Here is a 24497-nt window from a genome sequence, read left to right on the forward strand (position 1 = left end):
GGGGGGGGGGATGAGGTTTTATCCTTTGTCCGCCGCCTTCGGCGAAGATGTCTCCAGGATTGTCGCTACACCACACATCCTTCCACTATGAAGGGCAATGGAGGAAGCTGAGCGCTACATCGCTAGTCCGAGGATGAGCTGTATTCGAGCAACTAGCAAGGAAGGAGAACTGTCCAGTTCCCGACATTTTAAAGAGGGTGGGGTGTGTCGTGTCACACCAGATAAAAGCTCAGATTTTGAGAAAGGATGAATCTAACACACGAACTGTCAAGAAGGTTACAAGGAAGTGATTCAACTGTATGGTCGTCACACCCCAGCTGTTCCTACTACCAGTGTTCCACCATTACCCAGAATTCTTGCCAGGCAACGTATGGGAGTCCGTCCGTCCGCCCACTTCCGTCACTGCTACTGCCATACTGCCACAAATTCCCCGAGGCCCATGGAATGAGTACCAGTCAAGTTCCGTCTTGGGTCGAGGATAGCTCTTCTAGTTACACGAGAGGAAGTTCGTTCTTCGGCAAAGGCGTCAAGGGAAGGAAAGAAGTTTATCTGGTCCACGTGTTAGGGGACACACCACTCACCGTCGTGTTAATACCGATAATGTGCCACCCGACCCTAGAGTATTATCGTCAAAGAAGATGGTGTAGCAACCTAAAGCCGTTGGACCGATACTTGCAGATAGCACCAAAGTTGAAGAAATCAAGGAAGGTTGCAAGCTTGAGGAAGTTTTTATTGTTTCAGAGCCTTCTTTAGAAGAGTTCATCTACCAGTCACCACAAATTGATCTTGTGATTGTTAAAAGAAGATCAATTGAGGCAATTTTGGAGAAATTAAGGGCAAATATTAAACAATTATCTGAAGAAAGAAGATATGAACTTGATTATGAAGAGGTTTTGACAAACTATATAGAAGTGGATTTTGTAGAAGTTTACGTTATTGTGATCAGAGAGTCGTCATCTTTATGGGAAAACCGATCACCAGCTGAGGAAAATGCCACTGAAGCATTCCAATGGGTCATCCAGCAGAAGGACGAACAAATTGACCGCATGAAAAGGAGAATGGAGGAGATGACGACCGCTATGGCCACAATTCAAGGGCAGACACTCTCTGCAAATAATAACGCCTCCAAGAGCATATCAACTAGAGATTGTTCACACCATAAACGAAAGAAAAGAGTTCACTTCTATTAACAAAGAGGAGCAACTGAAAAATGATGCCATCCAAAGTCTTAACACTTGAAATGGACATTAAGCAAATGGTAGAACAATAGGTGAAAGAAGCCCTGACTCAATCTAAAGGAGGGGCATTAGTTCTGAAGGGTAGGCCTTACCCAAAAGAGTTTGATGCCGTTAAAGACCCCAAGAGTTTCGTACCACCTCTGTTCAAGACTTTTGATGGAACGGGGAACCCCCGATAGCATGTTGCACACTTCCGAGCGAGTTTCTGCAACGCGGGAGTAATAATGCTTTGTTTCGCAAGTTCATTAGCAGTCTTTGGGAGTCGCTTTTGACTGTTATGCCGAGCTGCCAAATGATTCAGTAAAAAACGTTCGTAGAAATGGAAATTTTTTTTGTCAAACGGTTCGCTGGAACTCAACACCATACCACCATTGGGGATCTCGTGGTGGAGAAACAACAACCAAACAAAACTCTCGTGGACTATATTCTTTGATGGAGAAATTTAAGCATGAGATGTGAACCACAGCTCCAGGAGCAACATGTAGTTGAAATCCTGTTAAAAATTATTCACGGGCCGATTGTATTCCTTCTCAAAGGATTTACAATAAAGCAGTTTGAAAAATTACTTAGCAAAGCAAAAAATCTTCTGGAAGAAACAAATCAATTCAGATTTCTAGAGAAGATTGAGAAACCAAAGCCAGTGAATACAACTGAGGAGTCTGGAATAGTGGTAGTAGTTGGCAAAGGCAAGCGACCGTTGCAAATACAGGCTGGACGACCTCGACGAACTCGTCAGAGCCAGCGGCGGGACTACCAACAACACGATCAACAACACAACCAACAATCGATTATCAAGAAACGACTAAGCAAGGTGCACTCCTTCAATAATGGGGCGGTGGTTAATATATTTGGCGATGTAATCAAGAATCTTGAATTCAAATTGCCCGAACCCAGGAGACCAAATGAAGTTGATAAAAAGGATCACCCCATATATTGCTCGTATCATAGATTACTCGACCACACCATAAAGAATTGTCACGTCTTCAAGGACTGACTTAAGAAGAACTTTAAGAGTGGAAACATAACGATCTCAAAAGAATATTTAAAAAACCTGAAGAAGGTTCCATTAATATGATTTCGGCTTATCCAATGGTTCCAACTGACCCCCATGCACTTGAGGATGAATGGAGTACAACTTGGTCCAATTCGCCAAAAGAGAGCCATTAGAGACTTTAATAACCGGGTCCGAATCGTTTCTGTCACCACGAACAGTAAGACTCTGACCTCGGATCACACTTCTATCCAACGGGTCGATGTCACCAATGGGATATCCTACCTTAGAGCGTCGACATCAAAGGAGAATTGGCGGAGACCTAGGGTTGTCGGATCGATACTACGAGAGCAGTCAGGGGGTCATTCTCTTAAAAATGATTATGAGTTTGACATTCCGACAGTCATTGCTACTGCTGCAATGAAGCCAGACCCATAAAGAGTTGCGCATTAGGATACTCCAATTGACCTCAAAATAGTTAAAGGAGAGTCGATTGAGGCTGCTCTAGAAAGGCTTAGAGCCGATGTCCTGCAGTTACCTAAAGAACAAAGGAATAATGTCGACGATGATGATTACAACCCAACAGATTACATGGTTGAGGAGTTCGCGGAAATCAATGTTATTGAAGCTAGGGCCACTTCTTCGCGAGATGCTCTATTTCCCATCGAGGAGAACGCCGTGGATGAGTTACAAATGACCATTCAACAACAAGATTTGTGAATCAACCGAGAAGAGCTGGCAATTGTTATAGCCACGATGTAAGAACAACTACAATTACCAGAGATGAAAATTGAAAAGCCAAATTTTGTAGAAGTATTTGAAGAGAAACCTGGGACTATAATAATGGTTGATAAAGGCAAGCGACCAGTGCAGACACAGGTGAAGCTGCCTCAACAAACCACCAATGTCTTCAACAACATACTCAACAAACGTCTCAACATGCAGTCAAAAAATTGCCTCTTACAATAAGAGAAAGTCTAAACAAAGAATATTCATTCAAGAACGATCCTGAAAGAATATTTGAAAAAACCTGAAAGAGGTTCTATCAATATAATTTTGATCTATCCAATTGTTCCGGTTGGTGAGAAGGGACATCAGCAGGACAACGGGTAGTGAGTCCCAACCCTCTCGCTACAGTTTGGAGTTCATTCGAAATTTTGTAAACAATTTGATATCAAATGAAAAAGAATTTTCTTTTTCTTGTAATAATTCACGTTGTATGCTCAAAGCTCATCAGAAGGCACAATCAAGAAAACAAGAAAAGTGCATTCAATGTAACAAATTTCTGGTGTTTTGACGTTTTGACAAAATTATGACTTAAGGGACAAATGAAATTGATGCCCTAATAATCATCCTTCACTTTGTGAACTCTGACTGGGTCCTAACTTTCAAATGAACTATAATATCTCATAATGCGTGTTAAGAAACATAAAAAAACCCTCTTAAGCAAATTCTTTTGATATTATACTCAAAAAAATGTTATGTAACCCAGAAAATTCAACTGCAATTTCAATGCAGGAACGTCAACTATGACTTTAATTCGAGAACATCAAAGTGTTCCTTTGAGACAACATGAACAGTTTATATGAGAGTGGTGATGAAAAAGATACCAACAATAATGAAATCACATAGTAGAAACCTCTCAAACCGTGATATGCTTTGAAATAACATGTCTTTATGTGTACTTGAAAGAATACAATTCCCATAATACCTTAAAAGATTGGTTATTTCTTTTACATACTTCTGTTTTGTCAACAATATCTTAAGAAGCACCGCGCGTCGCGATGTTTCAAATAAAAAGATCTTGTTCTTAGAAGCACTGATGCCACGCTTGTCTGAAACTGGGTCCAAAAATAAAATAAAAGAATATTTAAATAAATAAAAACTCACAAAATAGATCATATCGAACAAAATCAAATGAATCATATATAATCAAATTATTTTTGCAAATTCAAAAATCCTTCTTAAATTCGCATATTCATCACAAATCCATATATTTTTACTTGAATCTACATATTTGTGCATTTTATCCACATATTTTCCAAATTCACATATTTAAATCCGCATATTTTCCACATTCACATATTTGAATCCACATATTTTCCACATTCACATATTTGAGTTTATATATTTTTTTTCCACATTCACATATTTGAACATATTTGAATCCACATATTTTCCACATTCACATATTTGAGTTTATATATTTTTGCATTCTATATAGATATTTTCGTTGTCACCTCTTGGGTTAGATGTGAGTCCCAATGCTTTCCTCTCTAGCGTGACAGATATATTTTTCCGCTACCTCTTGGGTTGGATGTGAGTCCCAACGTTTTCCTCCTTGATATAGTAGATATTTTCTTCGTCACCTTCTGAGTTGGATGTGAGTCTCATCGCTTTCCTCCCTAGTGTGCAGATATATTTTCCCGTTACCCCTTGGGTTGGATGTGAGTCCCAATGTTTCCCTCCTCAATGTAGCATATATTTTCTTCGTCACCTTCTGAGTTGGATGTGAGTTTGGATGTGAGTCCCAACGCTTTCCTCCTCAATGTAGCAGATATTTTCTTCGTCGTCTCTTGGGTTGGATGTGAGTCCCATCGTTTTCCTCCCTAGCGTGACAGATATATTTTCCCGCTACCCCTTGGGACCCCTTGGGTTGGATGTGCCCTTGGGTTGGATGTGAGTCCCAGTGCTTTCCTCCCTAACTTGACAAATATATTTTCTCGTTACTCTTTAGGTTGGATGTGAGTCCCAGTACTTTGCTCCCCATTGTAGCAGATATTTTCATCGTCACCTCTTGGGTTGGATGTGAGTCCCAACGCTTTCCTCCCTAGCGTGACAGATATATTTTCCTGCTATCCCTTGGGTTGGATGTGAGTACCAGTGCTTTCATCCCTAATGTGACATATATTTTTCCTCTATCCCTAGGGTTGGATGTGAGTCCCAGCGCTTTCCTCCCCAATATGACATTTATTTTCTTCGTCACCTCTTGGGTTGGACGTGAGTCCTACCGCTTTTCTCTCTAGCGTGACAGATATATTTTTCGCTATCCCTTGGGTTGGATGTGAGTTACAACGTTTTCCTCCTTATTGTAGCAGATATTTTCCCGCTACCCATTGGGTAGGATGCGAGCTCCAGCGCTTTACTATCCAATATAACAGATATTTTCTTCGTCACTTCTTGGGTTGGATGTGAGTTCCAGTGCTCTCCTTTTTTGCATCACAGATAAATTTTCTCGCTATCTCTTGGTTGGATGTGAGTTCTAGTGCTTTCCTCTTCAATGTAACAGATATTTTCCTCGTCTCCTCTTGGGTTGGATGTGAGTCCCAACGCTTTCCTCCCTAGCGTGACAGATATATTTTCCTGCTATCCCTTGGGTTGGATGTGAGTACCAGTGCTTTCATCCCTAATGTGACATATATTTTTCCTCTATCCCTAGGGTTGGATGTGAGTCCCAGCGCTTTCCTCCCCAATATGACATTTATTTTCTTCGTCACCTCTTGGGTTGGACGTGAGTCCTACCGCTTTTCTCTCTAGCGTGACAGATATATTTTTCGCTATCCCTTGGGTTGGATGTGAGTTACAACGTTTTCCTCCTTATTGTAGCAGATATTTTCCCGCTACCCATTGGGTAGGATGCGAGCTCCAGCGCTTTACTATCCAATATAACAGATATTTTCTTCGTCACTTCTTGGGTTGGATGTGAGTTCCAGTGCTCTCCTTTTTTGCATCACAGATAAATTTTCTCGCTATCTCTTGGTTGGATGTGAGTTCTAGTGCTTTCCTCTTCAATGTAACAGATATTTTCCTCGTCTCCTCTTGGGTTGGATGTGAGTCCCAACGCTTTCCTCCCTAGCGTGACAGATATATTTTCCTGCTATCCCTTGGGTTGGATGTGAGTACCAGTGCTTTCATCCCTAATGTGACATATATTTTTCCTCTATCCCTAGGGTTGGATGTGAGTCCCAGCGCTTTCCTCCCCAATATGACATTTATTTTCTTCGTCACCTCTTGGGTTGGACGTGAGTCCTACCGCTTTTCTCTCTAGCGTGACAGATATATTTTTCGCTATCCCTTGGGTTGGATGTGAGTTACAACGTTTTCCTCCTTATTGTAGCAGATATTTTCCCGCTACCCATTGGGTAGGATGCGAGCTCCAGCGCTTTACTATCCAATATAACAGATATTTTCTTCGTCACTTCTTGGGTTGGATGTGAGTTCCAGTGCTCTCCTTTTTTGCATCACAGATAAATTTTCTCGCTATCTCTTGGTTGGATGTGAGTTCTAGTGCTTTCCTCTTCAATGTAACAGATATTTTCCTCGTCTCCTCTTGGGTTGGATGTGAGTCCCAACGCTTTCCTCCCTAGCGTGACAGATATATTTTCCTGCTATCCCTTGGGTTGGATGTGAGTACCAGTGCTTTCATCCCTAATGTGACATATATTTTTCCTCTATCCCTAGGGTTGGATGTGAGTCCCAGCGCTTTCCTCCCCAATATGACATTTATTTTCTTCGTCACCTCTTGGGTTGGACGTGAGTCCTACCGCTTTTCTCTCTAGCGTGACAGATATATTTTTCGCTATCCCTTGGGTTGGATGTGAGTTACAACGTTTTCCTCCTTATTGTAGCAGATATTTTCCCGCTACCCATTGGGTAGGATGCGAGCTCCAGCGCTTTACTATCCAATATAACAGATATTTTCTTCGTCACTTCTTGGGTTGGATGTGAGTTCCAGTGCTCTCCTTTTTTGCATCACAGATAAATTTTCTCGCTATCTCTTGGTTGGATGTGAGTTCTAGTGCTTTCCTCTTCAATGTAACAGATATTTTCCTCGTCTCCTCTTGGGTTGGATGTGAGTCCCAGTACTTTCCTTCCTATTGTGACAGATATTTTCTCTAAACCCATATATTATTCCCCCGGGATTATTCATAAACTCAAAAATACGTCCCCTTAAATTATCCTCAAAATCAAAACAGAAAAGGAAAAAAAAATGATAATGAAACGAAATAAGTCAAGTTGATAATCAAACTTGAAAGTTCAAATTCACAGCAACAAATTAAGAATACATCTGCTAATCCCAGCAGAAACTCAACTTCACTTCAATTCAAATTTAAGCTTGATATTGATATTTTTACCCTTTTTTTGGTGTTTTTATTGATCACTTCGGTCAACGCCAATAGGTACGGCGTGCTGGTGCAACCCACCCCAGCTATTGGGGGTTCATTTGTGGACCTCATTTTGGTGAGGTCTTTTCTTCTTCTTAGAGCTTATGGTCTAGACTTAGGGCTTCTTGTTGGACTCACTTAGAGGACTAGTCTTGGAGCTGCACCAACTAAAAAATTGAGCCACTTCTTGATTCCTTGCAGTTTTATATTGATGGTTTTAAATCCTCAATATTTGGTTGAGTCGATTAAAACCAACGTAACGAAACTCAAGTCGAGTACCCATAGGATCTAAAATCTTAGGAAACCCATCATGACTTCTGCGCACTCTCACGATGCGCGAATACCACAATTCACGCACTCGATGCATATAAATATCGAGATTCACGTCATTTGCATATGTAGAAGGCTTCACGATTGACCAAACTTGAATCAATTGCTGAAATAATCGACCAAGGATGACGAAATGGACTGCACCAACGCGTTCGGAACGCTGACTTTAGCTTGGGAGGACACCCATCTTGATATAGTTTCGTGCACAAGAGTAAAATGCTTAAATTGGGAGGATTTTAGTAATTAAACTTTATAAAATTAACAACAATAAAAAAGGTATTTTCTTCCCTAAATCTCTAAATGAGCTGATCCTTCCATCGGCCCTCTTCTTCCCGATCGCGAGTTGATTGCCATCACGAGCTCTAATCACGTTTTTTTCATTCGGGCGACGCTCTAGCCGCACCCTTCTCTCGAATTTACCCCCTTCACGTGTCGAGGAGTTGACTCCTGGCCCTCACAAGACACTTCTCTGCCTGAAATGTTTCTTCCCGAAGCCTCGCCTGCCCCAACTCGATGGGCGAGGACGTTTTTGGGAGCCTTCGTTTCCTACTCGGGTAAGGTTTTGACGCCGTGAGCTTGCCCCTCGAGACATTAAAGTGGCAAAACCTCTTCTTCCTGATGCCTCATGCCCCTGCTCTTTGTCGCCATTTTCTCGTCTTTCTCTCGGGTTGCCTCACCTCCGGTAAGTTGTGGTATTTCCTCTCCTTCCCCCTCTGCTATAAAAACCCCACTTGGTGAAGGGTTTTGGGTTGGCCAAAATTTTGAAGAAGGGGGAGGTTCCACCAAAATTCGGAGTGATTCTACCCTTTTACTTGGTCTGTTCTTTGTGTGCTCCTTTGAGCAAAAAAAAAAAAAAGGGGGGGGCTAGTTCTATTGTTGGATCGCTGTTGGTTGTGTGCTGTTGCCTCAGAGCTTTTGTGCTCGTTCTTTTCTGGTTCGTTCAGGACATAACACTCTTTTTCTCCTCATCTTAGATCTCTCACACATTCTAAGTTTTCTAAATCTCCTAAGTTCTTTTTGGGTAACGGGTTCACTCTGATTTTGGATTTGGGGCAAAATAAATAAAAAAATGGGATTCAGGAACTTGTAGGGTTCGAACTTATTTTATTATATATTTTTTTCGGCTGTCTGGGAGAATTAAAGCTAAATGCTGTCTAAAGTTTTCTTAAATCCTGCTAATAAACAAAATTTTGAAGTCGCATTTACTTCTGTTGACTGTTTGGAAGTGTTTAGTTTAATTCTTTTATAAATCCTGTTTAAATCTTGTCCTGTTTAAATCTTGCTACCCACTGTTTAAATCTTGCTACCCAGCTATTTTTGAAAGCCATTTCACGTTGTCTGACGTTGAATTTCTGACTTGAGTAGGGGAGTTTTGGGATTAAGATATATCGGTGAAGTAAATGCATGCTTACCTATTTTTTGTTACAGTGGAAAGGTTACGGATTATATTATACGCTAAAAGAAAATTTAAAGGTTTCTCGAACTGATCTAGTATATCATTTTCTCCTTCTATTTAATCATCTTACATGTTTTATAACATGATTGTAGGAATATTACATGATTGACCTACATGAATTTTTTAGAATTCATTGGATATGTTAAGCTTGCCTTGAATGATGGTGGCCATCTCTCTTGCGTGCAACTTTTTTTTTAGCCATGAAGGAAAGTTTAAGAGCATGCTTCTTGTCCTTTGTTCTGAGCCTCAGAGGAATTCTTTTTCCTGCTGCCCTTACCCGAGAATTGCTGAAGCTGTAATCTGTTTAGTTGCTTTTTAGGAATTCTTTTTCCTGCTGCCCTTACTCGAGAATTGCTGAAGCTGTAATCTGTTTAGTTGCTTTTTATTTTTTTATAACTTGGCTTTGAATGGTCCTTACCCTTATGCTGCAAGATTACAGATATGCTAACTCAAATGATATGCATAAATGTATTATTGATGCTTCACCATTAAGAGGAAATTAATAATTGAGAGAGGAAACTGGAGGGTTCTTTTGTGGATATTTGCTTTGGTTGCTTAAACATAGTTTGAATTGATTTTGAATCAATATTTTTTTTATAGTAAGCTGGTTCATGAGCTGAGGCATCGGGTCAGGGTTGCTTTGAGCCTGACTTTTTTGAAGTGCTATACATATTTTATTTGGAATTTTGGAATTTCTGGTTTCTATTGTAAGTCACGAGAACCGAGTTAAAAAAGGGATTATAAGGGAAGATTTGCATACATGCCACTCAATTCTTATGTGTTTACATATCCAACATTTGAAATTCAGTCAATTTATTTTATTATTTTTTTTTTTCTTACATGCATACCACACTCCCTTTTCGTATTTAACACATAAGCCTTTGCTTTTACATATACGCCACACAATTCTTTTGCATTCGCATATCTAACTGGCAAAATTCTGCTTTTACATATATAACACTTCACCCTATGCATGAAAGCTGGGTTTCATTTTTGAGAGCTTGAATAGTTATATTTTGATACAATATGAAAGATTTGGATGGTGTAAATATAAAACAGAATTTTAGGCGTTAGGTCAGTAAATGTAGAAGAATTGGGAGAGATGCATGATCTCACTCTTGAAGTGAGGCATTCCTTATTCTAGCTCGCTCGAATTATAGAGAAGATTCACTTCTCTTATTTTAATGGCAAATTTTGGGCCTAATTGGAAAAATTAAAATGGTGGCATTTTCGATGTAATGTGAACGATTTGGATGGTGTGAAAGCAACATTTAAGTTTAGAAATTGAATATGTAAATACATAAGTGTTGTGGGACTATGTATGCAATCTTTACGTTGGCGCGACTCTCCTTCCTTGCTGTTTCAGTTTGCTTGAAATGCAGCTTGGAAATGATACCTTTTGGGTTGATTCGTTCGCTAAATTGGAGGAAAGGATACCTTGGTTGATCCGTGGATTGTTGGGTCGCATTTTTTTAAGTCTTTTCGTTGGTTGTTTTAGATACAGTTTTGAGGGTCTATTCACCTTTCACCTCTTCGTTCTTTCAGGTGGATTGTTCCCTGCTCTCTCATACCCCATTTTTCTTCTTTGTTTTCCTTGCTTTTTGGTTTGATTTAAGTGCTTTTGTCTGAAACATAAGCACATATATATAACTATGGCTATATATGAACTATTAAGCAGGGTCGTAGGTTGGACGATTTTTTTTTGGGTTTAAGGCCTTGATGATAAAGTCATTTGGTGGTAGAGCAGAATAATATCGCATCTTACGACATTAGGACCCGTCCCAGGGACCCGGTGAAAATCTAGGATGACAATATTATTCACCAACACTAGACTACCGATGACCCTTGCCTTCTGCTGGCAGTCCTAGCGCGACAGTGTGATCGATTTGTGGACTTAAATTTTTAAAGTACAACAATAAGAATAGATACACTATTCATAAATAATTTTGACTACCAAAATAGATATAAATTTTGCTTATATGCATGCCAAAATATAAACTTTTAAGTAATATAATCTGATTTTTCACTCGCCAATTACCTGTACTGGGCTAAGGATTTTCCTCCTAAGATTGTACTGTTGGAAATTTCTAATTGAATGTTTGACTTTATACATACGGAGGACTAATAGTTGCCTTTGAAGTCCCTCGAGAATAATTAAATCTGAGCCTACCTCGACCTGAATGCTTATGGTTTTTTTTCTTTCCTCTGATTTTTCGTACGTTTCCTATGATTTTATTGTAGTCTTTGTAGATCACTCATGATTTTCTTCTCATTTTCGTGTTTCCAATGGTTTTCTTCGAGTTACCATGGGTCATTTGTGGCTTTCCTCAAGATTTCCAGGTGATGTTTTTGTTATTCATTCCTATTTATATAAATGCATGCTTACCCATCTGTTAAACTCTTTTATTATACTCGTTTACTTGTACCTGCGACACCGACCTCATTTACAGGAGCATCAGATCCGTCAGGTTTACAGGTTTGTTTTATATTTACAGCATTTTACTTTCTTTACTGCACACCTTACTGCCTTTCTTTACTTACAGTTCTCCTTTACCGTACTTTACTGCATATACATATAGTTCATATTTGCAATGTTACTGTTTATTGTTTATTGCGCTTCGTAGCATGTTTCCTTTTTATTATTCATGTTGCTCCTATAGACTTGCAGGGGCTTTTAGGATAGGAGATAGGAGAATATCCACTTTAGAAGGCACGCTATAGCGAGCCATTGACCTAACAAGTGTATATTTATACACACCAAAACCCTGAACCTATGACCGATATGTTAAGTAGCTTGTAGTATCTTTTCCAAGAAACAGAACGAGGAAGCGAGCGGATGAAGGGCGGCGATTACGACCATAACAACGAAGTCCATAGAATAAATAACAAACCCATATGATTTCGAGGTAGTCCGCTTAGTGCGACATAAATCCTCACTTCCGTTTTATGCCTTTACACCACTCTATTGTGCATTATAAGTCCTAAATATCTTTAGGATTTTGTAGTCGTCATTCGACGTAAATTCTCCTATCTTCTTAGCCATTTGCATAATCAATATCTTGAGAGTATAAGCCTTAAATAATAAAATTGGCAGGATGAAACATCAAATAACATCTTTTTAAAATTAAAGCCTAATAGTAGGATGGTTGGGAAGTCATCGGGGTTCCCCGTCGGATCTGTGACATCCCCTACTTTTCACTCCTGTGACTCTTGAAAATAACTATTCCTATTTTGAGCTCTTCCTTTTTGATTTTCTTATATTCAACATTGAAAACTTAAACTTTGACATCTACATCTTGAAGACAGAACCACTGATCTTAATCGAGAATCTTCTCAAGTAATTTCGGTCATTTAAGATGTAATTAACTCTAGAGACTTACCTTTATAGGAATTTAAGAACCCAACTTAATATAAACTCTATTTAATCTTTCAAGTTACATAGGAAAAATTGTCGGCTTATAAAAAAAAGGTTTCACAGACTAAACAGATGTCACAAATTCTTTAGTTTAGGTGGTTAAACTATTAACAAATTGTATGTTTATGCTTCAGGATAGTATACTATTTGTGGTATTGTGGTCAACCACATATATTATCAAATATGTGAGGTCTATTCAATCTCATTTGTCTAAATTAAAATATTATTATTTTCCAAAATCATAGTCATATATAAATTAAATTGAAACATTATTTAATAAAGTTATAATCACATATATATCCATAAATAAATCAAATTAAATCATAAATAAAGTATCCGCGACATTTATTTCGGCCGACACTAACACCTAAACTTCAACTTTACATATAAACCTCACAATTCCCATGTATTACATATCTACACCCAAAGCTTCAATTTGTACGTATATAAAACACAATTCATATGTATTATATCTAACAGCTAAACTTCAACTTTTAAATACAGTCCACTAATTTCTTATGTATCGCATTCCTTGCACCCAAACTTCAATATTTTTTATAGGAACCACATAATTCTTATGTATTACATCTCTAACAACCAAACTTTAATATTTACATACAAACCACAAAATTTTTTGAATTACATATCTAACACCTAAACTTATATATATTTCACATACAAACCACACCATTCTTATGTCTTACATATGCAAACCCTAAACTTTAATTTTTACATAAATTTCACACAACTCATACCTATTATATATCCAACACCTAAACTTCATTTTTTTTCATGCAATCCCTAAACCTTGTACATTACATATTGAACACCCAAACCAAAATTTTTTTCCAAAATAGCCATATAATTTTTATGCATTACATGTCTAACAACTAAACTTCATTATTTACATTCAAACTCCATAGTTCTTATGTATTACATATCTAACACCGAAACTTCATTCTTTTCACACAAAAAAAAAAAAAAAACCCCAATCTATTTGGAAAAATAACCTAACGAGAGAATTGGAAAATGAGAGAAGCTTACCAAAGCTTGGAGTGGAAGAGGAATTGCAGGAGAAAAACCAAAGACTCTTGGTGGAGAACTCATATTGACGGAGCAACCGATCGAACAATTAAGTGGGTACGAATGTGGCTGAGGCGTGCGAGATTAGAATTTTAGGGCATCTGTGCTGGTGTTACGCTGGACAATTCCGGCATAAATAAATTAGCATTGGAAATACCGTCAGTTGGTTCAACACTATTAAATGGAAATGTTATGTTGACAACTTGTTGATGTTAATGTCGACATAATATTTTAGGCGACTTATCGGCAACACTAAAGTCGACACAAACATTTTGCATCAATATTCGATGTACAAATCGCCCCTAACCATTTATGACGCTAAACAGACGTAAATCCGATACTAAAATTTGCGTCAAAAAATATTCGACGCTAAATCTGACTTTAATTTAGCTAATTTCCTCTAGTGGTCGACAAGACAAAAAATATCAAGATTGAGTTCCATGCCCTAATACAACACCTATATAGAAAATGATTAAAAAAGGAATAAAAGATAATAAGAAAGGAAGCATAAGAAAGATAAATAGATCATTTCGATGGCCCGTCTCTCGTCTCCCACGACACCATAGCAGCTATAACACCACAAAAATTGTGGGAAAGCTTCCGCATCAATCTCCTAGGGTTAAGGGAGTTTCCACCTCATTGGTCAATGCTTCCATTTGCCTGTTGAAAGTAGTGGAGCTGCTGTAATGTCTCGGGATTAAGGGGTCTTCAACTGCGGTTCGAGAAACAACTAAATCCCACTGGTAACTACACCGTCTCCTAAATTACCTGAGGAGTTTTCCCCACTTGCTAGCAAACATTCATATCAGTCCAACAATTTAGAGGTATTCTGCCAAGCTGAACATGTATTATGTGCCAAGTTTCATGGTTGGTTCAATTTGATTTGAGTTGAGGACAATTTAAATCTCCTTGAATGGATGTAACCAGAGTGGTATGCTAGCCAACAAAATGTCTTGAAATTCTCTCTATTCTTGTTCTCTCGTGTTTGCTATCGACTATTCTTTTTAACGATCATCTTTCATCATTAGGGCTGATCCTTCTGATGCTTCTCCGTTGGCAAGTTATCTCTAATCTCGAACTCCACAAAAGGTAGGACTATGCGCTTGCTATCTTTAGTGAATGAGTAGATGTTCCTATACCCATCATGTTAGGTCTTGCGATCAGACAACCACGCTCTTTCTAGCAAAATGTGGCTTGAATCCACGGGCATCTCATCGTATCAAACCTAATCCTATAACTAGCTTCCAATCAAAAACTCCGCGAGACACTGTTTGTCAATGTTGATCCTTTTCTGATTCAACCATGTTATTGAATATGACTGGCGATGTCCTGAGTTGTGACACTCAACTTGTCCTCCATTAGTGTTTATGCCACATTCTTGCTGCAATCCCATTGATGATGATGTTGCATGATTATCCCATCACGATGCTATGAATGTAAAATATATTGTGATGAAGCCACCGTTGCTCTGTCGATGCCTCAATCTGAAGGACTCCTCGAACCACAAATGTCTCTATCATCTGGTGGAAGCGGGCATTCATTTTTTTCTTCAGTTCCATCCTTTTTGCTAACTTCCTCCACCACTCCCATCTCACTGAAAGTCACTATTCGGCTCTTTGGGTAATCGAAGATGATGTGTCCAAAATAATGACACCTGAAGCATTTCTTGGTTGTGAATGTAGTGGGCGTGTTACTCTTCTCAGGTTTTTTTCTCACTTAGAGTGACTCTATTTAGCTCCTGTCCATTCTGCTCCACTTCCTGAGGGATGGTCCTCCTGAGGTTTCTAATTGTGGGTGGCTATCTGACTTGCGATGGTTGCTTGCTCTGCTTCTGTTATCTCTCTACTTTCAGTGCTAAAGTCTACACCTTTCTCAGTGTTCAATTGGGTTGTCGAACGATCACATTACTGATGGCAGGCTTCAGGTCCTCAAAATACCCTACTATGGTGTTCCCTCTGTCTCCTTCGACTCACACTTTAACTTAAGCTACAAAAATTCTACCGTGTACCCTACATATTTCTCCTGCTACAGGTAGTGGAGTTTCAAGAAAGTATCTTTGCGGTTGTGCGGTGGTAGGAATTGCCACTGCATTCATTCTCTTCCAAAAAGTAATTTTGTTCTGTCCTCTCTCTCTCCCTTTTAGATTATTACAGCACAAAGAAGCTTTCTTTTTCAGCTTTACGACGATGAGCTTCACTCTTCTTTTATCAGACACCTCCTTGTATTCAAAGATCCGCACAACAATCTGCATCCACTTGAGGAAGTCATCTGGATCTATCCACTTCTCAAAGTTTCATGACCTTGCCAGAGGTTTGAAATTATTCTAGATGAAAATAGATTGTCGGATGGGGAAAATAAATTACCTGCTATTCTATTTCTATCACTAACAATTTAATATTAAAAAATTCATGAAAGTGCCACTATTGAAAGCTATTAAATTAATAAGAAGTTTTTACCTTTTTTGTTGCTTTTCTCGCCTCCGTACACATTAACTCTTCTTCTACTCATATTGTTCAAAACCTTAAAACTTAAAAGAAATGTTAAAATAACATAATAAGTTATCTAAATGTAACTCGGGAGTAATCACATTTTTAGACTATAGTAACCAAAGAAAAAAAAAACAATTTACATGCTAATGCATATTTCTATAAAAACTATTTGAATATATGAATGCATGTATCATTGATTTTTATTCAATGAATATACTTTAATATTATATTTGGATTAACTTTAACTTTACTTTTGTATATATTTTTAACATGCCCATCTATTTGTTTGATGATCACCATCAATAAAATCTTAACTCACCTCTAACCGATATTATCCCGTCGGCATAGCGGTTAGCGATATAAATATCACAATTGTCTAAAGTGGAAAGGTCGGCACAACGGTTAGTGATCTAACTCACCTCTAACCGATGTCCCCTGCTTGTACCATTATGGGGTGAATTTTTCTTAACATGCACATACAAACATTCATATAAAAAGTATTTCATTCTTAATGACATACATCTTTCTGAGACATCTTCATTCATTTACTAGCATGAATATTTATTATAATGTGTAACTATTTATCATGTCTATCTTGCATATCATGTCTATCTTGCATATCATGTCTATTAAGCAGAGATTTTTGAAACTTACTGCTGGCAATTTTAACCGGAAAAAATGGTTGTCCGAACATTCTCTAATTATGTTTTGGTTCATCAACTCCATCGAATCTATCATAGGTAAGCCACATATATTTCTTCCCACTGCTTGAAATATTTAAGAGGCACTTCGAGATTTCAATTCAGATTTGGAGAATTCTTTCTAATTTTTTGAGTTGAAAACTTTGAAAATTCGAACAAAAGACCGTGATGTTAACACATATTACGAGTTGGTATCATATGGTAGGAGCTCGATCAATATTATGATGATATTTGTTAGAATTTAAAAGACTCTGCTTACCATAAGAAGAGAGAGAAAAACTACCGATTTTATATGCTCTTAACCGACCTTAATCTAAGTTTTGATATAGTCCGAGATAGCTTCTTCGATAGGAAACCTCCACCCTACCCTTTATTCAATTTTTTTTTCTGAAGTTCGACTTAAAGAATCAAGAAAAAAAGATTATACGGTGCAACGCCGAATCTTCTTGTGATATTGAACAGGAGAACTTGACTCTTGTGTCAATTAGAGTTAACACTAACAAAGAAGGATGTATGAAACCATGGTGTGAGCATTGCAAAAAACTTTGATACTTGAATGAGACATGTTGGAAGTTTCATGCTAAACTTGTAAATTGAAAACCAAAATTTAAACATGAAGGTGGAGCTTATCAAGCTACCGTCGAAGAAAATTAGAAGCCTCTTGTTAACTCAAATGCAATTCTTTTCACCAAGGAGCAATTAGAGTAGTTACACAAATTTTTCTAATCTCCAAAACTATCCCCGATAGCGTCTTTCTCCTTAGTATCAAAGAGTAACTCTTTAGGCACAGTTTTGTTAGGTGTTATTCCTAAATTTTCTCGTTTCATGCTAAACCTGTAAATTGAAAGTCAAATTTCAAATGTGAAGGAGCCTTCTGCTTACTCAAATTCAATCTTTTTTGCTAAGGAGCAATCAAAGTAGTTGCACAAATTTTTTCAATCTCCAAAAGTGTCCTTGACTCTTTTTTGCTCCTTAGTATAAAAGGGTTAACTCGTTAGCCACAGTTTTGTTAGGTGTTATTTCTAATTTTTCTTATTTTGGATAACTGATACTGACATAGCTAGTCATATGATTGATTCTAAATTATCTTCCTCCTACAGAACTTGTGTAGACATTAAAATAGTCAAAATTATTGATGGTTCACTCAATAATTGTTGGAATAAGAACTGTTAAACTCTCATCATTAATCCTTTGAGATATTCTCCATGTTCCCAAAGTGCGACTTGTTGTACATTAGCAAAATCACTGTTGAATATTAATGTCGAGCTAATTTTAATTCTTCTTTTCATGAGTTTTAGGAATTAACCATGGGGAATGATTAATAGAGTTGAGGAAAATGATGAAATCTATTATTTTGAAGATGAATTTGACTCGAATGGACAATGTTAAAGTACTGATTTAAATTATATTTTTATTTCTATGAACAATATTATTATATTTTATATGTTAGGTCATCTTAGTTTTTAATATCTCAAATCATCGTTTCCCAAATTATTTTAAAATAAAATGTATCCTTTTTTTTGATTTGAGGTTTGTCAATTTGCTAAATATTATCGTGAGTCTTTGTCTTCACAAACATACAAATGAACTACACAATTTACTCTAGTTCATAGCGATATGTTGGGTCATTGTAAAATCTTATATATTCTGGACAAAAATGGTTTGTGACTTTTACTAATGATCATACTAGGTTAAATAGGTTTATTTAATGAAAGAAAATTTTAAATTGAAAAAAATTTAAAAAAACTTTTATAACATGATACAAACATAATTTTAAAAAACATCAAATATTACAAAGATATTATGACTGAGAGTATTTTAATAAATATTTTGGATCAAATTTTTTCTCGAAAAAAGAACAATTCATCAAAGCTCTTGTATCAACACTTCATAACAAAAATGATGTGGCTGAAAGAAAAAATAAGCACTTATTAGAGGTAACTCGGGCATTGCTTTTTATCAATTAAGTGTCTAAATATCTTTGGGTTAAAACAATTTTTACCTCTACTTTTCTCATAATCAGAACACTTAATAAGATTTTAACACTTTTTGATGTTTTTAAAAAAATTCTTCTAAAAAATTGGATCTCATCTTTCTCACATATTTGGGTGGACTGCTTTTGTTCACAGTCATAGTCATCATTAAGAAAAACCCCGACTAAAAAATATGTTTGTTGGTTATGACCCTAACCAAAAAAATATAATGTTTTGATCCCAATTCTAAAAAAATATTTAATATCTTGGATGTTCCTTTTTTTTTTTTTTGAATTACAACCTTTTTTTAACCTCATCTTCAATGAGGAACAAAATGAAGATTGAACTAATGAGTTTCAGAATCTCTTTTAGACCGACTACTCACTAAATAATATCTCCTCAACCTTGATTGTATAACTTGAAAACTTAAGCGATGTTATATCAGATGAAAGTGCGTCTTGTTTTTTATATATTGAAGGCTATTGATGTCTTTCTATAGTGGAATCTTATGATATTTATAACAAAGAAGAAACCAAAAAAAAAAAAAAATTTTATGACTGTGGTACCATGTCATGTCATATCCTCTAGTCACGGTAGAGAATAATTTAAATGAAAGGGTCTATGAATCCTTTGTACTGTCCAAAATCCTTGAACGTTCTATGTAAAATCCTTACTTATTCTTTAACCCATGTACAATTCACTTCAACTTCGGGTTCTGAGCTTTTAGTCTTGAACCTAAACCTACTTCGAATCTTAATTTTAATGTGTCTAGCCTTCCCATTATTGCTTATAAAGAGGAAATGTGTTGCACCCAACATCCATTGGCCCATTTTGCGTCGTATGAATATGTCTCACCCACTTTTTGTTTTTTTATCTCACAATTGTCTTTTATGGAGATTCTTAATATTGTGCATGATGTTTTGAAAGTTTGTAAGTGGAAGGAGGTTGTCTTTGATGAAATGAAAGCTCTTGAAAAAATGGTATGTGAGATTTGATTGATCTATCTAGAGGCCAGACAAATGTCGAGTGTAAATAGGTCTTACCATCAAGTATAATTCTAATGACTCTAGACTTACACAAGGCTCAAAAGGTTCCCAAGGAATTCTCTCAGATCTATGATATCAATTATTTAGAGACATTCACCCCAATTGCAAAATTGAACTATGTAAGATTTCATCTCTCTTACAACTAATCTTGACCGACCCCTATTATAGTTGGATATGAATGCCTTTATCAATGGAGATTTAGAGGAAAAGTGTATATAAATGTAGTGAGAAGTTCAACACAAAGGTGAGTAAACTGAAAAATTCTTAATCGAAAGCATGGTTTGAGACATTTATACTTATTGTAAAGGTAAGGATATACTCAAAGGCAAGGAGATCTTACAATGTTCTTTAGATATTTAAAGGATGGTAAGATGACCATATTGATTGTGTATATGGATGGTATTGTTCTCACTGGAAATGATGTATATGAGATGAACCGTTTGAAGAGTTTCATATCATCTGTTTTGAAGCCAAGGATTTAGGATATTTGAGGCGTTTTCTTGGCATGGATGTCGCTAGATCAAAAATGGGGATCATTATTTCCCAACAAAAGTATGTTCTTGATCTTCTAAAGAAAACTAAGATGGGTGAGTGTAGGTCTGTTGATTGTCCAATTGATCCCAATCAGAAACTGTGAGATGAGGAAGAAGGCAACCCAACAAACACAGTTCATTATCAATCATTAGTGGGTAAGTTGATATACTTATCACATATAAGACCATATATCACCTTTGTTGTGAGTTTGATAAGTTAATTTATGCATTCGTCCTATGAAAAATGCCATAAGCAATCAATAAAATTTTCAAATATCTAAATAGTACACTAGTTAAGGGCTTACTCTTTTAGAAGACCACATGAAAGAGCATAGAGGCCTACACTGATGCATATTGGGCGGGCTCAATTATTGACAAATCAACTTTAGATACTGCACCTATGCGTGGGGAAACTTGGTTATATGGCAAAATAAGAAACATAATGTTTTTAAAATTTAGTATTGTTGGTATGTTATAATTCCTATTTCCATTTTTCACCATAGGCAGTTATGATTGATTTTATAGTTTTCATAACATAGGAGCCATCCTCTATTTTATCTTGCAATCGTTTTCTATAAAATTGAAGAGGAATGATTATTTACTCTCCCAAAAACCATCAACTATCATGTCATAAATTTGTTGATATATCTCATATTATTAAACTATATTTTAATGAAGTGATTAACTTCGAAAATTTACTAAAAAAAATATTTATGATGAAATGCAAAATTCATGAGCTATTTCAGAAAAATCCTAAAAGATGGAGACATGACTTTACTTACTACTTATCATCCATAAGCTAATGGCCCAAAGTGAAGTGATTAGTAGAATTTCAAGAGATTTATTATTTGCTTGATAAAAAAGTATGCAATTGGATCATATTTGATATTGCATATGATTTATCAGTTAATAGGTTTATTAGTATAGTCTATTTTATATTCTCTAGGCATGAACCTAGAAAGCCTACAAATCTTGTTGATCTTCTTATAAAATTTAGAACCAACATATTTGCATAAATTATTTGTGCTACATATGCATGATTTTCATGATGATTTTTGTAAAAAAGCGTATATTAATTATGCAATTATGAGCTTTCTGATGATGTGAAAATGAGGAATGTTGAATTTAAATGCGGCAATGAGGTATTTGTGTCTAAATTTTGAAAACTTCCATTAGGAACTTTTATGAAATGAATACAAGAATGAGGTTCATTGCAGCTTGTTTGGTTGTTTGGTTTCACTTGCAATTTTTGCTGGCGAATTAAACACATGAGGCATTGGAACACTAGAAAGATTTTTTTTACTATCTTTCATTTTAATATGTTCTAATTTTAGAATTTAGCGTTGTTGGTATGTTATAGAAATCACTGCAATTTTGTGAAAATATCAAGAATTTCTACAAGAAATTAGAAAATAATCACTTCACTTTGGAACACTGCAATTTTGTGATTGTCATTTGGGTTCTAGTTTCTAGTGTGCCTCGTTTTTATTTAAAGAAATCAAGCGATTGAATTAAATTTGTAGTTTGCATTATGTAAAACTTTGATTTCGTTTGTTTGAATTCGCATTATACATCATATTAATTGGATTAGAGAACTCTAAACTTGAGTTGCCCTGCAGCAGTGCAACCTATCATCTCTCTATGCCAGTAATTTCTCAATTTTTACTTCTTTTAACAGGCATAATCTTAACATTCACATGTTTGACACTCAACATTAAGTATCAATATTTTTTTTACTATACAGTCAAATGTGTATTCTATAATAAATTTATTGCATCTTTATTGGTATTTTTTTAATAATTGCATTGAATTTTTTTTTATAATGTAGTACTTAATGAGAAACTTCTCCATTTTAACCCAATAACATTAAATGTAGTTAATTTCCCACAATATAGGTGTTATCGTTACTGCAGTTCGAGATTCCTCCTAATCTGTATATGTTATTCAGCTTGTGCCTTAGATCTTCCCAGTCTGAACAGTTTTTTGGGTAGTAATGCTGAATTCATAATTTTCTTTAATATGATGTCAGGTTCAACAAAAAAACCTGATGATATGTACAGGATAATTGAACATTTTTCTCTTGGTAGAAGGCGTCTTGAGCTGTTTGGCGAAGACCATAACATTCGTCCAGGCTGGTTGACTGTTGGGAAAGGTTTGACATCCTCTAACTTCAATGCGGAGGTACACAATAAATAACTATTTTTTCGAAGGTCCTCATTCCATTCTGCTGAAGCCCTAATCCTTTTCTATCACTTAGGCTTACCTTAAAAACTTCACTGACAAGGATGGAAAGGTTTGGCTGGGAGGCGGTGGACGAAACCCGCCTCCCGATGCTCCACATCTGGTTTCCACAACTCCTGAAATCGAAAGCCTCCGACCAAAATCACCCCCACAGAAGAGCCAACAGCCTCCACCCATGCCTTTGATCACCAGTTCAGCCAACAGAAGACCATTGGGGAGTTCCCCACAGAACCCCTCACTCTCATCTGTAACCATCCTGAACCAGGAAGCACCTACATCTGAGTCAGGAGCTTTGGCTCCTCCCTGGTTATCTTCTATGGGTGGGTTTAGGGAATTGGAAAGCAGTCATTTGGGAAGCAGTAGCGATAAATACGAGGGGTATGGTCTTAATGCTGCGTTTGGTCAAATAGTTGGAGATCATGTTGAATTTGATCCACAAAGATCTGTTAACATGGGCATGATGTAGCCACAGGTAATACTGTCGAAACAGCTTGATATTATTTATTATTATTTTATTTGGCCTTAGAGAGTAAATCTATACAGCAATTCCTTTAAAGTGCCAACATAGTCCCCTGACTATTTACATGGGGCAGTTTTAGTCCCATGTTCTATAAAAGTGCCAAATTTGTCTCCAAACTCTTCTAATATAGGCTGAAATAGTCCCTGACTTGCTGGGGAGGACCATTTTACCCCTCACTTAAACGAGTCTAGGTACTAAATTGACACTTATAGAGACTTCGAGAATAAAAGGGCCGCCTATGAAGAGTCGGGATAATTATAACATTTTTCTCAATTGCCTTGTTAATTTTTTATGTTCCTGGTATTCTATTTAGCTTGATGGACAAGTGTGGCAGTTATATGGAAAACTGGAAACACAGTTGGTGTTCTTGTAAATCCTTAAACGTTGTTGAGTCTTGAAGAGTATCTCTAGATTTCCAGGACTTTATGTACTCTGCATATATGCTCTTGCCATTTACTTGTTCGGGCAGAGCCTCTACTATTTTTATGTTTTTTAAGTTGCAGGCTTGCAACTATTATATTTTCAAGAATGAGGCCCTAATGCCTGTCCTAGTTCAGATATCATTTTACTCGCACATGTTATCACCGTTAGCTTGTTGTTTTTTGATTTTATTATCTTTTTTTTGTGACGAAACTGCAACCTTCTAAATTTGTTTAAACAGTATATATTCATTTACATTTCATATATCATTTCATTAGTTTTTTTGTCTCTTTCATTTTCGTTTTCTTCTATTGTTTTTCTATTTTTCTATTTTTTTAGGTTACAGACTACTAAGAAACAGGGAATGGAGGGATATATATTAGGATGGCGAGATAGACGGAAGGAAGAGAGTTGATGAGCTTTGTTTAGGTAAAAGTAGGCTGGAAGATCTAACATTGTTTTCGTTCAAACTACATTATTAGACATATATTTTTCAATATTAGGGTTTTATATTGTTGGGAAATGAACCTTTTTTAGAGTCCTATTGGTAAAAAGGGAATATTAAAGAAATCTAAGGTTTTATTTGTAAAACATTGTAATACTCTATTTAAACCCATATTATGAATGCATAGAAAAGATTTTGACCAATTCATTCTTTTTGGTATCAGAGCTTTACTCTAGCCGCCACCTACTGCTCGATGCCTAGAGTCTGGATTAGCGGCGTCGTTGTGAACTGATCGATCGCGCATCTTCCTCGCTAATTAGCTGCGGATCGATGTACAAAGACCCGAAACTCTCATTTTTCAATTCCTTCCGCTTAGGGCTGTCAAAACGGCTTGTTCGCGAACAGTGCATGTTCGACTCGTTAAGAAGCTCGTGTTCGGCTTGTTCGCTAA

General features: G+C 36.6%; 1 protein-coding gene across 2 annotated transcripts in view; it reads left to right on the forward strand.

The window, feature by feature from the left end:
• The window catches only part of LOC110033069 (methyltransferase-like protein 1), a 53222-nt gene that overhangs the window by 17060 nt on the left and 11665 nt on the right, over positions 1-24497 (forward strand). For both annotated transcript variants that reach the window (XM_020736929.1, XM_020736930.1), the window contains exons 6-7: positions 22450-22601; positions 22678-23133. In XM_020736929.1, coding sequence (XP_020592588.1) covers positions 22450-22601; positions 22678-23127 — 602 coding nt within the window. In that variant the 3' untranslated portion in view covers positions 23128-23133. The remainder of the gene's footprint in view (positions 1-22449; positions 22602-22677; positions 23134-24497) is intronic.

Source organism: Phalaenopsis equestris, unplaced genomic scaffold (genome assembly GCF_001263595.1).
Source record: "Phalaenopsis equestris unplaced genomic scaffold, ASM126359v1 Scaffold001083, whole genome shotgun sequence".
In the NCBI taxonomy this organism is placed as follows: domain Eukaryota; kingdom Viridiplantae; phylum Streptophyta; class Magnoliopsida; order Asparagales; family Orchidaceae; genus Phalaenopsis; species Phalaenopsis equestris.